The 15,423-nt window shown below is 42.9% G+C and overlaps 2 protein-coding genes across 2 annotated transcripts; both read right to left on the bottom strand.

The window, feature by feature from the left end:
* Positions 1-3,505: 3,505 nt before the first annotated feature.
* Positions 3,506-8,020, bottom strand: LOC124087596 (cystatin-12-like). Its single transcript, XM_046436550.2, has 3 exons — positions 7,598-8,020; positions 4,672-4,782; positions 3,506-3,693 (listed from the first exon to the last, which is right to left on the bottom strand). The coding sequence occupies exons 1-3, from the start codon at positions 7,790-7,792 to the stop codon at positions 3,613-3,615; spliced, it is 387 nt and encodes a 128-aa protein (XP_046292506.1). The 5' UTR covers positions 7,793-8,020; the 3' UTR covers positions 3,506-3,612.
* A 2,373-nt stretch (positions 8,021-10,393) lies between these two features.
* On the bottom strand, positions 10,394-12,507 carry LOC124089235 (cystatin-14-like). The gene is made up of 3 exons (XM_046439237.1): positions 12,301-12,507; positions 11,587-11,697; positions 10,394-10,591 (listed from the first exon to the last, which is right to left on the bottom strand). The coding sequence occupies exons 1-3, from the start codon at positions 12,499-12,501 to the stop codon at positions 10,394-10,396; spliced, it is 510 nt and encodes a 169-aa protein (XP_046295193.1). The 5' UTR covers positions 12,502-12,507.
* Between the last annotated feature and the right edge of the window lie 2,916 nt (positions 12,508-15,423).

Below are 15,423 nucleotides of genomic sequence, written 5' to 3'. Positions count from 1 at the left end.
CTCAATCAAAAGGCACAAATGCGTCTTCTCTTTGTCCTCTCAGGGCTGGAGTTGTGAGTGGCCTGTATTAACCTAAATATCACATAGAGAAAGCTTCTCTAAAGATGGATTAAGCTTATTTGGGGGATAGTAGAGTCTTGGAATGGGAATGCTTGGGCCATGGTAAACTGTGGGTGTATTCAAGGAGGCTAAGACAAGGACAGGTTTTTAAAAACAAAATGAGAAGGACATAAGAAAATTTGAAACAAAACCTGAGCTACAAAAATCAATAACAAGTGACATCAGTCCAAGGTTAGACTGTCATGGGACACATGACCTTCCAGAAATATTTTCTTTATAAGGTTGTGGTGAGCTCTGTGAAAGATTGTGGTTCTGGCAGAGTCTTGTTGAATAGTTTTGTTACCAGGCATACAAACATGAGATCCCTTCCTTCGTAAACCTCCCCCAAGCTTTATGAACGTATGTATGTATGTATGTATGTATGCATGTGTTTTGGTTAATGTCTGGCAAAAGCAACTCTATTTTGATTCTGATAACTTTTATAGTTCAAGGATCTCACCAAAACAAGGGGTTTTCTGTCCTAATCAGTGAACCATTAGGGTCATCCTTAGAACTATCCCTTTCCTTGTGCAAGAAAACTCACGAATGGCACTAATGGCACCCCAGTCTCTGACACAAGTCTTTCCCTTCTCCTTCTATCTTAGGTGTGGTCTGTGTTTCCAAGGAGAAATTCCTCCAGACAGACGCTGATGTGTCTATACCTATCCCATGCCTGCCACCAGTTACCTATATCTCAGTGCTGTAGGACAGGACTATGAAATTGTTAGCCTAAGGTTTCCTGGCCCAGCCCTCTGACCCTCCAACCTGCTTCACCTGTGAGGCTCCTTCTTCGTCCTTGTGGAATTGGACTCTGATGGACTGAGCCAGCTTGTAGTTCTTCTGAGTCTCCAGCACTCTCGGTGTGTGCCTGTGCCCTGGTCAAGGGGCTCTGTGGGTCTGTCTTTGCTTTCTGAGCCCAGGCCCTGCATGAGAGCCACACTTTGTGATGCAATTCAGCATTTGTGACCTTGCCTTAGGGAGGGCACCCCTTACCTTCCCACCTGTGGCCTTCAGATCCAACCAGCAGTTAGAGGGATACGGACAACAGGAAAGTACTTCCCACAAAGTAGAGAGCCCCTTGGGGGGTCTTCTGCCCTCCTGTGCAATAATCCCAGCCTTCTAAATGCTTGGCCTCTGGACTCCATTTGTCTTGCACCTCACTTCCCTATCCTGCCAAAATTAGGGGTACATAGCTCACCCTGATGCTGAGGCCTAGGTCTTAGAGGGAGGAGGTAGGCAGCATCCCTCAAACTGCCAGAGATTCTGTTTTTCTGTGCCCAGTAAATCAGTGCCCAGCAAGGTTCCTGGAGAACAGAGGTGGGGGCCTTCATCCCAAGCTGCAAAGATTGATGCTCTTTTGACCATGAGGAAGGGCAACATATAGTAACCACATATAGGCATAAATCTGCCAGGCAGGTTGTAAAACATTACAGATTGTGAATACACCACATATTTAAATCTCCCTATCAATAGACTGGTTACTTCTCATTTTCAGTTGTGGGCAACAGTACTACGATGAAAACTTTATTATCTTTGAGAAATTACACAAAAATCGAGATGAGGAATTACTGCAAAAGCTTCATATACTTTCAAATTTATTATTTACTGACAAATTGCTAGTCACTAATAATGTATTAGTGGTTTTTGTAATTTTGCTGCATACAAAAAGCACTAGGGGAATTGTAAGACCCCAGGTCACATCTCACCAATAAAATCAGAATCTCTGAGAAAGGTTTTAGGAAACCAGTAGTTTTTATTTATTTTTTATTTGTTCTAATTAGTTACACATGACAGTAGAATGCACTTTGATATATCATAAATAAATGGAATATAACCCCTCATTCTTCTGGTTGTTCGTGATGGAGAATTACAACGATCATGTAATCATATAGGCATATGGGGTAATATTATCCAATTTATTCTACCATCATTCCTACCCCCAGATTCTCTCTCCTCCTTTCACTCCCCTCTGTCTAATCCAAAGTACCTCTGTTCTTCCATAGCCCACCCCATACCTCTTATTTTGAATTGTCATCCACATATCAGAGAAAACATTCGGCCTTTGGTTTTTTGGGATTGACTTATTTTGCTTAGCATGATATTCTCCAGCTCCATCCATTTACCGCCAAATGTCATAATTTCATTCTTTTTTAAGGCTGAGTAATATTCCATTGTGAATGGATAAAGAAAAATGTGGTTTATATACACAATGAAATCAGTAGTTTTAAAAGTTCCTAAAGAATTCCAACATACTTGAGAACCAGAGTACCACATCTGTGCTTCTTGAATATTAACATGCACAGGAAGCACCTGGGAATCTTGTTAAAATGTGAATGCTGGATTGGTGATATTGCTCAGTTGGTACAGTGCTTGCCATGCATGCACAAGCCCTGGGTTCAATCCCCAGCACCACAAAAAAAGAAAAAGAGTGTGAGTGCTGATTCAGTTGGTCTGGGGCAGGGCACGACAGTCTGCATTTCTAATCAGTTCCTGGTTGATATGGATGATCTGGTTTTAGCATTATGATTTGAGCAGAGAGGTACTGAATTGTGACAATTCTTGTTTTTCCATATCTTTGCCTTCAGCCTAGTTATTCTTTCTCAAATGGATAGAAAAATAATTGTGTTGCATTGATTTTATTTGCACTATTTGTATTATTGTATGAGGATAACCATTTCCTCAGTAATTCTTCTCATAATTTCTCATGTTTTTACCCCATTTTTTCTAGTGTAATATTTGTCATTCTAAAAATAATTTCAAAAGCTTTGGAGGAATCTTAAAGTAATTTATATTTTTGTATGTGTGCAACAAGACTGTTCTTCAATGCATCTTCCATCTTCTGAATTTATTCAGGCTGGATTTTTGTTTTTAATATTTTTCATAAGAGTATTTAAATTTTTGAGGTACCCAAATTTATCAAAAGCTTTTATCATTACTAGATTTTATGCTTTTTATTAAAAGGACTTCTTGACTTAAATTTTTTAACTGACTCATTTTATTTATATTTTTGTAATTTGTAAAATTACCATGCTTGTATTGTGTGTGCTGGCCTCTTCAATCCTATCTTTGACAGCTTTTCCACAACTAGCTAACCAAGATCCTCCTGGAGAATTGGCCTGGCCTCTGCTAGAAGTGTCTCCCCAGCCCAGTGAACAGACTCCCCCCACCCTGGGAGTCTCAACTGACACATTCCATTTCCACAGAGACCTCCCCCATCTAAAGTTCCCCCAGTTACTATTGTTTTCATTCATTCGTGCTGTTCATTACTTTCCTATCATTTATCATAGCCTGCAGTTACTTATTGGTGAATTTATATATTTTCTGTCTTTCCTCACAAGAAATCAAATGGGCTTTGGAAGGACAGGGAATCCTTTATAAGCACAAATAACTCAAACAGATCGGCAAGCTGTCTTTATTAAGTGTTGGTGAAACGGCACATGGCACATTTGCAGGGTAGAAACTCCAGAGAAAGAGAGGACTTCTGCTGTGGATAGCCAAGGATCCCTTCCCTGTCTATGTCTGCAAACAGGTGCTGTTCAGGATGTTGAACTTGGTCATCCATGCTAGGGAAAATACAATAAAAGTACAGCGCACCTAAAAAAAAAATTGCAATGCATAAATTGTAAAACATAATGTAATGCATTGATATCATTTAACATGTAGTAAGTAGGGGACTCAATATGCATCAAAAACAAAAGAAAAAGAGAACATAAAAGCAAAACATTCACCTGGAGCAGAGCTCATAAAGCTCCAGGATTCACCAGCATAATGGGCAGAAATTACTGAATTCCCCAACCTGAATGCTAGGGCTCACTAGAGGGCATATGCCTAGAAGCCATCACCCTGAGGTATCCAGTCCACTCAGAGCCTCCCCAATACATATCATGCCAGGCGATCTGTTCCCATGCTCTGACAGACCCAACCTGAAAGATGGTTCTGCTGGCCACCACCAAACAGAGTAGCAGCACAAACCTACCCCAGAGGCTGCTTGCAAGGATGCTGGTTGGAGGGGGAGACCCCCCACTGATGGCATGCCTCTGACAGACAACCATCCTGAAGCTCCCACATCCCATGGATCACATGTCAGTCATAGGATAGCCACATCAGAACTCAAGCCCACCAGGAATAGTCCTTACAACCCAGTTACAAGAAGGAAAGGTGGGTGAATAGACAACTAAACAGTCCTCCAGGCCCCAGACATGAGCAAAAGAAGAGTGAGGACCACAGGGAGAACATCATGTGTCTGAACCTCAGGGGTTTCAGAAAGGTACAGGGCTGGGACCCCAGGAAGGGCTCCATCCAGAGACCAAGGCCACATGGATGTCTGCAGGTTGCCTGTGGTCAGCCAGCAAAGCTGTGACAGAGGGCTGCTCCCAGGGATGGGAACCAAGCTCTGTCTGTTTAAGATGCCCCGCTTCCAACCAGTGTGGGAACCCTGAGAGCTGGTGGGAGAGGGGTCAGGAGCCCTCATTCTGTCCCTGGACTACCCCAACAACTTTCTTTAGGGCTCCACCCAAAGGCCTTCTTGATATTACTTTGCATTCCCAGAGGATTCACAATGCTTTCTCAAACCTTTTTCTCTCCTGCGCCTTTTTGTAACGGGCAATTGTCAATGTCTTCATCATGTTTTTTGCAAATCGTACGACCCATCTCCACATCTATTAAATATGTCCAATTAAATAGCTGTCAAGAAGAAATTGCAGAAACTATTATGAAATACCTTGTTGTAATGAGCAAACAAAGAGAAAAAATAGAAAAAGGAACAAAAGATGTGAATATTCATATGCACGTCAATAAAGATATACATATCATCTACAATCTCTTTTGTATTTCATTTTTTCTTCTTAATTCTCCATTTCTCTACAAAAAGATGTCCATTAAGCTGAAAGTATGGCTCAGTGGTAGAGCATATGCTTAGCATACACAAGGCATTGGGTTTTGCTTCCAGCACCAAAAAAAAAAAAAATGCCCATTAAATACTAAATACACCTAAGAAGACATGAGAGTCCTCTGTCAGCATTCTTCTCCTGGCTTCCCATGGTCAGGGTGATGAATATGCAGGGTGTAACACATTGCACAATCAAATCTTATAGAGCAAGGACCCTTCTTCACATGCTACAACCATAATGGACAAAATGACTACTCTCAAATTTGTGCCTAAGCACAGACACAGAGAAGGAATGCTGAATGACTAATTTTACATAGAGCAGCAGAGGAAGTACTGGGGAATGAAACTGACCAAATGATACTCTTATATTGTGTGCATGTATGAATATGTAACAACAACTCCCAGTGCCGTGTATAATTACAATACACCAGTAAAAAGGGAAAAAATCATATGATGGGGAGCTGGGAAGTTGGCTTTCAGGTGGGTACTAAATGCACAGAAACAGCTGGCATACATTTGTGGAAGTAGGTATTAACTGCCCCATGCTGTTCTAAATATTTATTGTGGTCTTACAAAAAGTTATTTAAAGTTATTTTCGTTTCCATAACTAGTGGTCCATGATAATTCAGGAAGCACCCAAACAGGAAGGAAAAGCAAAACTAACCAGGAAATCCTCCCAGGGTGGAGCATGCATTGCACTGGATTGACCTTGAAATTGCTTCTTAGAAAGGTGATGACTCAGGAACTTAAGAATAGGGGCAGGTGACAACGATACACACTCATGCCTGACACACGCACACTCAGGCCCAACACATTAGGGTCAGCACTTACTGGGGACATTCCCAATGCCCTCTCTGTGAATTAAGCAGGAGTTTAATCTGTTTGCCTTTGGAACCTCCCTGCCACTCGCATTTCCCTGCTGCCCCTACTAGCCATTTTCAACTTGCACAAATTTGCACGTAACGAGTACTCGCTCTAATGGTCCAATATGAAAAACGCTAACCTGGTACTGCAAAGAGAGACAATTTCCAAGTCTTTCTCTGTGAATTAAGTGGGCACCTGCCTTTGGAACATCCTGGCCAGTTTTGTGTGTCACCACAGACTCCCAGATTCTTGTACCCTACACACCCCAATCATACACTTACACACTCATTTCTCACAACACCTCATGCACATGTGCCAATCATACCAATTACACTCTCACATGTATCCATGCCTGACACACATTACCAACACTCTTACACGCTGCCTCATCCATGCCCCTCCCTCTTACACAGCCCCCACAAACTGAGTTCTGGGGCTCTACACCTGGGCGGTAGCAGCAGAGGCAGTGAAGAGATTGGTGCTGAAGGCTCCTGTGGTCCCCAGGGCTGAGGGCTGAGATCACCCAAGGATGAGGCATCCCAGGCAACAAGAAAAGCCGAGGAAAGTGTGTTCCTGGGCAAGTGGGAGGGTCCACAGACTTAAAGCTGCAAGAGTATGCTGCAGGTATGGAACCCTCCTCATCAGTCCCTGACGATGTGCCACTACCTCAGGGCTCTTTATGTGGGGACAATGCTCTGAGCATGGGTACTGTTACTACTGGACATTGTCACTATTGTATTCAAAGAAAGCAGTAAGGGACAAAAACAGACCTTGGTGGGAAAACTTACCATCAGCAAATGCTGATGCCACCTAAATGTCAGGGCCAATCTGTCCCCTAAAACCTACCACCTTTATGACCATTCCACAGGGTTGTCTTAGGACTCTTCAATGTGCTGTAACCTACCCAGATCTCTCCATCTCCCTCCCCCCATCTTCTTGCTTGGGCTTTCAATTGGTAAAGTCCCATCCCTTGTGTTTAAGACAAACTTGTAGACAAACCCTGATCCCCCTGCACACTTGCATCTCAGCATTCCTTCCCAGAGACACAGGTCCATGGAATATCAGGCATCCTCCTGAATACATCTGGTTCATCCTCACCCAGGAATATCCCTGAGACTGTGAGCACTTCTATTGCCCTATCCTCCACATAACTAGCCCTGCCCATAGAAGAGGGGTCTTCCCTGACCACCCATCCAAATAGCTACCACCTTCCAACCTTCCTGACCTCCCATAACCCTGTATCATTACACTGACCCATTCTGCCCTATTTCCCACTATCTCACTCATAGATTTGGGGGCTATATTTCCCCTGTCTTTACCCAACATAGCAGTCCCAAGAAGATAGGTTGTTGTCTGTCTTCGTCTCTGTTACCGACTTCCCAACTGACTTCTTGCATGAATATTATCTCATTCAAGTCACCAATTACCTAGCATAGTGCATTTCAGCCTTGCTGAGCAATGGGACAGTGCTCATCCAATCAGTCCTCCTGAGCTCAGTTTCAGACATTAATACATTTCTTTCTGTCTGTCTTCCTTCCTTCTGCCCTTCTTTTCAGGGGCCACACATACACATACACACACATACACATGTTGGAGCTCCTTTAGTTATACCTTATTATTTATTTTTTTAAACACTTACCAAATTAAAAAATCAGTTGCTCTTTTCTCAGACCTAGGATTCCCACCCCACCCTGCTCCTGGTTTCAGAGAAAAAGTGGGCACTACAGGGGAAACTTGGCCACTCACCTCACGCTGGCTTCTTCGGACCCGCAGAAATTTGTAGGCAAACTTATCTTCCAGGGCTTCATTAAACCAAAATATAGCATACTCCAAAGAAAGAGCAAAATACTCTTTGGTCTTGTCAATGTCTACAAATCTGTTACTGCAGAAGTGGGCTCCCAGCACCACAAGCCCCACAAACAGGAGCACCTTCCACAACATGGCTGCCAGCGTCAGTACTAGGGGCACGGTGCAGGGGGTGGTGGCAGCTACACTTAGTGACTCCCTTGCCAACTCTAATCCCACATAGACCTGCCCACCAGAGATCCTGTGCTGCTGACTGCCTCCCTTTGTCCAGTGTTTCTGTCCAGTGCTTCATCTCCACTCCCCCACCTTGCTTCTCCCATCATCTCTAAGCAGAAAGAAGGCAGAGCAAGAGGTCATATTTTCTGCTCCATGGTGACATAAGCCCTAAAACAACCTGTGGGCATGCACATAACATATACCTTGCCTGCACAACTCCTTCAGCCATAGCCCAGCCCTGATAAGACTTGGATGGGGTCTGGAGCCCACCTAGTCTATCCTCACAGCCCTGCATCCCAGGATTGGCAGAGCCATGGAACTCTTAGGAGTAAAGGTGGATCCTGAGTATGAGTGAGCTGAGGTAAGCACCAGATTTGTCGATGACCAAGACTACAGTCCATGCCCTCAGGGAGCCTCAGAAGGGTACAAAGCAGGAAACCAGCAACAGGGCTAGGAGAATCATTTCCTCCACAATTTCAGGTGCCTGCTGGTCACCTTGCCACCTCCCTTTCCTTACCTGAGGTCTGGCCATGTTTTTGCTTAGCAAAGGCAGTGGGCTGTAAGACTCCCAGTGCAAAAGGGAAGCCAAGTTCAATGTAGTAGCTCTGCAAGGATGTACATGGATAACCAGCCATGGGCCTAAGAAGGAGGCAGAAACTGGGGAAGGGGCAACTCTGTTGAGTATAGACTGACAAGCAACCTCACCCAGCTCTGCCTCTTTGCGGTCCCATGGCCTTCATGTGTCACACTGTATCAGGCTCTTCTCAAAGGAACTGACCCATGCCCTTCCTTCCTCCTGGGAAAACTTCTGAGAGGAAACAATGAAACAGGCTGGGAAGATAAGAAGGCTGTCAATAAGAGTAGGGATGCTGAGCAATGAAACAATTTTCCCTGCCTTGTGGTATCAGGACACCTGAACTTTGATAATCCTTACAAGGGCCCCAGCTTTGGAAACATATTGTAAGAACAGGACTGGAGCTGACACAGGAAGAGATGGGAGTGTGGATAGAATGATGGCCACAATCATGAACAACTTCCTACACTTATGGGTGGGAGGAAATAATCTTCCAAGATGGCCTGACACATCAATGGATGACTAACAGCATGGGGGCCTGAGGAATGCAGTGGGACCCTGCTTAGCCAACCATGCTTCAAAGCATGTGTGAACCCCCTTGCTTCCTCCCACCCAAGATGCTGCAACTTTCCAATTCTTATTTATCTTCACCATCCCTTTTTCTGAGGTCTGCCTGATCTGTAAGAGGCCCCTTCTTCATTGCAGGAGTAGGTTATGGTGGTCTTCTCCAATTCTAGATCTCTCTTGCCAAGAGTTAATCATTTTATTAGACCTTCTGAAGAACTGACTTGGAATCCTTGATCCTTTCCATCCACCTTTGTTTCCTCTTTCATGCATTCTTATTATAATCCCTTCCTTCTGTTTTTCTCCAGGTTTAACTGGGAATTCTTTGGTTCTTGCAATGGAAACCTACGTCATTGATGGCTGCCTTGTCCACCCTCCAGCATGTGCATTTCCAGACCTATTACGTGTCCCTCAAAGCCCAATATCAACAAGCATCCACACGTTTGTTACTTCAGAAGGTTTTAATATGTATAGCATGGAGATTGCTTCTCTAGCCCTTGTACTACATAGAGATGTGCAGTTACAGTCACCAAATATTTCTCTCCTTAATGTCTACCTAATTTTTACTGTGGCCAGAGAGTGTTCTTTGAAATTCATCAAGATGTGGTTTAAGAACCGGAAGATGTTCAGTTTTGATAAACTTCTATAGGTTCATACTCTGCAGTTGTTGGGTGAATGGTCTGTGTAATACAAAATCAAATACAGGCCAAACTTATTGCTATATTGTGTGCATGTATGACTATGTAACAACAAATCTCACTACTATGTGTAATTATAATGCAATAATAAATAAATAAATTGGTTTTCTAAGTTGTCCCAAAATATGAAATCAAATTTGCTTAATGGATTCTTAAATTTTTTTATGTCTCTTCTGATTTTTTTACTCGTCAATCTGTTGATGACTGAGAAAGGTGCTTGAAACCCTCTCACCAGGATCCTGGATTTAATGGTTTTATTTCCTGTCCCTGCCAGGAAGCCTGACATGTCCCCAAGGACAGACTACTGTCAGTGTTGATACCCTCCTCTACTTCTGAGCATAGGACTGGCCTCCCTGCAGAAGAGCCACCCACTGTGAGCCTGATGCCTGAGATGGAAGCACAGGGAACACAGATGGCTGCTCACTGGCAAATTTTTTTTTAACATTCCTTTTTAATAGATGGGTGAGGAACATGGATAAATTGGAGAATGAATGAATGTGTGGGTACACAAACCAACCAGTGGGGCCCCAGCCTGAATTGCTTCACATGAACTGAGAAGTTTGATTTACTCAACACTCAGCACCTGCAGCCAAGGTAATGTAATAATTACAATAGATTCTCCATTGCTTATCGCTAATGGTGACATTCTTGGCAAACAAGCAATACAGAAGAGCTCAAAACTGCTCAGGGACCCATAATGTACTCAAAGATGCCTTTAATTGCATTGACATTGCACAAGCCTAGGACTACAGACTGTCTAGGGAAAGAGGGGGATTTCTGCTGTGAAAAGCCAGGGGCCCCTTCCCCACCTGTACAGGTGCTGTACAGAAGAGTAAACTGGGAAAACCAAGGTCGGGCATCCACATGAAAAGTACAGCGCACCTAGAAGAAATAATAATTGTAACATATATCAGAAAAATTTAATGCATGGAGATCATTTAGCTTGTATAAGGTCTTGAGATGCATTAAAAGCCAATTTAAAAAAAAAGAAAAGTATAAACATTCACCTGGTACAAGGCTCATAAAACTCAAGTATCCACCAGAAAAATGGGCAGAAGTTGATAAATCCATCACCCAACATGAACCCAAGGGGTATCAAGGGGGCACCTTCCTGAAGGCCATCACCTTGCCTTCTGAGGCATCCAGTCCACTCAGAGCCTCCCCAATACACATCACGATAGATGATCTATCCCCATGCTGTGTGCTCTGACAGAGCCAGCAGACAGCCTGAAAGACGGTCCTGCTGGCCACCATCAAGCAGAGTAACAGTACAAACCTACCCCAGAGGCTGCCTGCAAGGATGCTGGTTGGAGGGGGAGACCCCCCACTGATGGCATGCCTCTGATAGTCAACCATCCTGAAGCTCCCACATCCCATGGATCACATGTCAGTCATAGGATGGCCACATCAGAACTCAAGCCCACCAGGAATAGTCCTTACAACCCAGTTACAAGAAGGAAAGGTGAGTGAATAGATAACTAAACAGTCCTTCAGTCCCCAGACATGAGCAAAAGAAGAGTGAGGACCACAGGGAGAACATTATCTGTCTGAACCTCAGGGGTTTCAGAAAGGTACAGGGCTGGGACCCCAGGAAGGGCTCCATCTTGTGACAAAGGCCTCACAGATGTCTGCAGGTTGCCTATGGTCAGCCAGTAAATCTGTGAGCAGAAGGCTGCTCCCAGGGATGGGAAACAGGCTCTGTCTGTTTAAGATGCCCCCTTTCTAGCCAGTATGGGAGCCCTGAGAGCTAGTGGGAGAGGGGTCAGGAGCCCTCATTCTGTCCCTGGACTACCCCAACAACTTTCTTTAGGGCTCCACCCAAAGGCCTTCTTGATATTACTTTGCATTCCCTTTGGATTCACAATGCTTTCTCAAACCTTTTTTTCTTCTGCGCCTTCTTGCATAGGACAATTGTCAATGTCTTCATCATGTTTTTTACAAATTGTGCTGCCCATATCCAAGTCCATTAAAAATATCATTGTCCATGTCTGTCAAGAACAAATGATAAAATGATCAGTTAAATATTTGCTTTTTGTGAATATAAAATAAAAAGAGAACCAAGTAGAAAAGAAGGCAAATGCAAATGACAAGGATATCCACTCATGCCCAATACACACCAGACATTCGCATGCTCATGCCCCAACACAGATCAACAACACTCACACATTCATGCCAAATACTGTAATAGTTACCACCAGTTACTGTTAGTGTGCAAACTAACAGCACTCACATGGCTCTCTCACATCTGCCCCTCCCTCCTTGCTCAGACTCTACACACTGAGCCAGTCTTGAGCTCCAATGCTGAGCAGCGGCAGCAACAGTAGATGTGGTAGAGTGGTTGGTGCTAAGGGCTCCTGTGGATCCAAGTGCCTACAGCTAAAAATCAGTCCAAGGAGGAGGCATTATCAAGGGAACAGGAAAGATAGGGGAAAGTGTGTCCCTGAGCAGGAGGATGGGTCTGCAGACCTTTGGCTACAGGAGAGTGCTGCAGATGTGAAACCCTCCTTGTCAGTCCCTGCTGACATTCCACCTGGTCAGGTTTTTTAATGGGAGACAATACTTTGGGTACAGACACAGTAACTGCCACTCACCTTTTTTTGGGCTCTTCCAACCTCTAGCAACCTGTATGTATTCTCTTCCGCGTTGTCATCATTGAATTGAGCCACGGCAAACTCCACTGATGCCACAAAATAATCCAGATTCTTACTAATGTCTACAAATTCTTTTTTAATGGTCCAGATATGGGTCCCCAGCACAATGAGTCCCATAAGCAGGGGCACCTTCCATAACATGGCTGTCCTCAGCCTCAGCACTGGAGGCTAGGAATACATGAGTGGAGAAGGAGGTGACAGCTGTAACTGGTGACGCCCTCCCCGCTCAGAAGCCCACATTAGCCCTGCCCACCAGAGGCTCTGACTTCCTCCTTCTCACCAGCACCTCTGTCCATCACCTCATCTTCACCCCCATGCTTTTCCCTCCTGTAATCACCAAGCAGAAGGCAGAGCAAAGGTCACATTTTTCTTCCGGGGGCAACATAGCCTTGAATGCACCCAAGAGCATGAATGCAAAATACCTGCCTGCTGCCTGTATATCTCCAGGACTGCTCCCAAGAGGTCCACCAGAGAGCTCCTAGGGAAGCTCCTGTCTGCTATTGCAGACCCATTCCTGGAGGCCCAGTGCCTGCCTTGCTTGCCCTTGCACAGTGCAGGCAAGGATTGCCAGGGTTGACAGAACTCCCAGGAACTCTGATGAGCCCATTCCTGGGGAATTGAAGCGGTTGTCAGTTCTGTTCATGACCTTGACTAGAGCCCATACCACCAGCTCAAAGGAGTACAGGGTGTGCAGCCAAGAGAGATGAAGTGTTGGGGGTGTGGGGATCTATGAGAGGCCATCTTCCCATGCCCTGACTCTCCTCTGCCAGAAGGTACACCTAGCTCCATCCTCCCTGTCTGTTGTGCCAGTTCCTAGTTTTCCCTTCTAAACATTTCCACAGACATCCTTTTTGACCTGTGGGCTATAATAGTTGTATTGTTTTATTCTCGACCATAGTTGATTTTCTAATTATCTTTTATCATCTTTTAACTTAAGTCCATTGTGTCCAAAGAACATTCTTTAACTTCTCTTCTTTGATTTTTTTTTTTGTTTGGAATATGAACAATATTCTCTACACTTTTTAAAAACAGTGTATATTCTGTATTTTTAGGTATATAGTTAGATATCTTTATAGAAAAGCCATTTTGTTTTATATACATATGTGTGTGTGTGTGTGTATTCTTTCCCTTCCCCCCGACACACACACCCTTTATTTTTATTTTGTTTTATTGAGTTGTTTGGTAGGGTTTAGCTTTGGTATTAGTTTTGGTCTCCTTTCTGCCAGTTACTAAATAGTCTTAAAATCTCTATGGGTTTGGTTATGAATTTGTCTCTCCTTCTTTTCTGACAATTTTGCTCTTGATATTTTGATACTCTGTCACTAAGTGCTTGTACAAGTAGAACTGTCACAGCCTCTTGGTGGCTGAACATTATCTCACTATGTATCTTTAGGGCTACGGTTGTAGCTCAGTGGTAGAATGCTTGCCTAACATGTGTGAGGCACTGGGTTCAATTCTCAACACTACATACAAATAAATAAAAATAAAGTTTGAAAAAAAAAGAGAAATATTTTTTTAATGTGGAGTATAGCTTCTAACTCTGAGGTCTACTTGTCTGATATCTAAGTTAAGTATATCTACAATGCTTTGATTAGTATTTTCATGATATGACTTAACCTATATTTTTACTACTAAATATGGTATCTTAATTAATATCTGTCTTGGCTTTCAGAAGCATTTTCAATATGCTAAGAGTTTTTTATCTGGAGCATTTGTTCCATTTCCAATTGCTCATGTCACTGATAATTTATGACTAATACTACTATTACTGCAATGTTTGGGTTCAAATCTACCATATTACTATTTGTTTTCTATTCTTCTCATTTGCCAACTATTTCTTCTTTTCTTCTTTCTTGTATTGCTTTCAATTATTCAAGATCTTTTTATAATTCCACTTCTTCCCTTCATGTCTGTTATCCCCGTCCTCTATTTTACTCTTCCTTTGGTGAGCATAACTACAGTGATTATAACAAGTATCTTTGACTTGAGTCTCCAATTAGTAAGTACTTTTACCTCTTCAAGGATGTAGGGGGACCCTTAGGACACTATTCCTCGTTTGCTCTTGTTATGATTTAGATATGAGTTGTTCCCCAAAAGCTCATTGTGTGACAATGAAAGAAAACTTAAGAGATGAAACGATAGGGTTATGAGAACCTTAATCTAGTTAGTGCATTAGTTTACTCAAATGGATTAACTGGTGGTAACTGTAAGCAGATAGAGTGTGACTGGAGGAGGTATGTTACTGGCGTCAAGACTTTGGGGTATATATTTTGTCCCTGTTGAGCAGAACTCTCTCAGCTTCCTGATTGCCATGATCTGACTGCTTTCCTCCATCATACCCTTCAATCTTGATGATCAGCCTCATCTTGGGCCCAGAGCAATGGAGTATGCCATCTATGGACTGAAACCATATTTGAGAATAAACTTTTGCTCCTCTATGCTGTTCTTTTCAGGCCTTTCAGTCACAGCAGCGAAAAACCTGACTAAAATTGTGCTTTTCTATTTTTTTATGTTATTGCCATGGTGCATTTAAATTCTTAATACAGCTGTGCATCAATTAACATTGGGATTACATCCTGAGAAATGCATTGTTAGGTTATTTCATTATTGCATGAACATCAGAATGTATTTACACAAGACAAAATAGCTACAATTTCATTAAGTTAGATAATCTTAAAGTACCACTGTTGCATATGTGGTCCATCATGGACTAAAATGTTGTGCATGCATGAGTGCATTTGAAAGCCAATAAAACAATATTATTTTATTTTATACATTCACCACTCATTCATATTAACCTACCTATGAACCTTCTGTCATGTATTATTCCTTCAATATTACTTTGCTTCCTCCTGAGTTCATTTCCCTTTCCCTTTAAAAAAACTCTCTTTAGTATTTACTTTTGTTTGGATCCTATTGATATACCTTTTAGCTTTTTCCTAAAGTTGTCTTCTCACTAAACATTATTATCAGGAAAGCCCCTGTCTGACAGGTTCATCCAAGATTCTTTTTTGTCTCTTCTGGGATAATGGGAGTCCCCCCATTCATAGCTAATGAATTTAA

The sequence above is a fragment of the Marmota monax genome, unplaced genomic scaffold (genome assembly GCF_021218885.2).
Source record: "Marmota monax isolate L192 unplaced genomic scaffold, Marmota_monax_Labrador192_F-V1.1 WCK01_AAM20220418_F8-fsc00005, whole genome shotgun sequence".
Taxonomy (NCBI): Eukaryota; Metazoa; Chordata; class Mammalia; order Rodentia; family Sciuridae; genus Marmota; species Marmota monax.
The sequence above is the reverse complement of the archived record's forward strand: the minus strand, read 5'-3'. Positions and strand labels throughout refer to the sequence as shown.

Bases quoted from the DNA above. Each gene is read 5' to 3' on its own strand.
- LOC124087596 (XM_046436550.2), bottom strand. From the start codon at position 7,792: ATGTTGTGGAAGGTGCTCCTGTTTGTGGGGCTTGTGGTGCTGGGAGCC. The intron at 4,783-7,597 runs GTGAGTGGCCAA...TCTTCTTGACAG, and splicing joins TCCGAAGAAGCCAGCGTGAG to CTATTTAATTGGACATATTT. The intron at 3,694-4,671 runs GTTTGAGAAAGC...TTTTTTTTTTAG, and splicing joins AAGGCGCAGGAGAGAAAAAG to GTGCGCTGTACTTTTATTGT.
- LOC124089235 (XM_046439237.1), bottom strand. From the start codon at position 12,501: ATGTTATGGAAGGTGCCCCTGCTTATGGGACTCATTGTGCTGGGGACC. The intron at 11,698-12,300 runs GTGAGTGGCAGT...TGTTCTTGACAG, and splicing joins TTGGAAGAGCCCAAAAAAAG to ACATGGACAATGATATTTTT. The intron at 10,592-11,586 runs GTTTGAGAAAGC...TATTTCTTCTAG, and splicing joins AAGGCGCAGAAGAAAAAAAG to GTGCGCTGTACTTTTCATGT.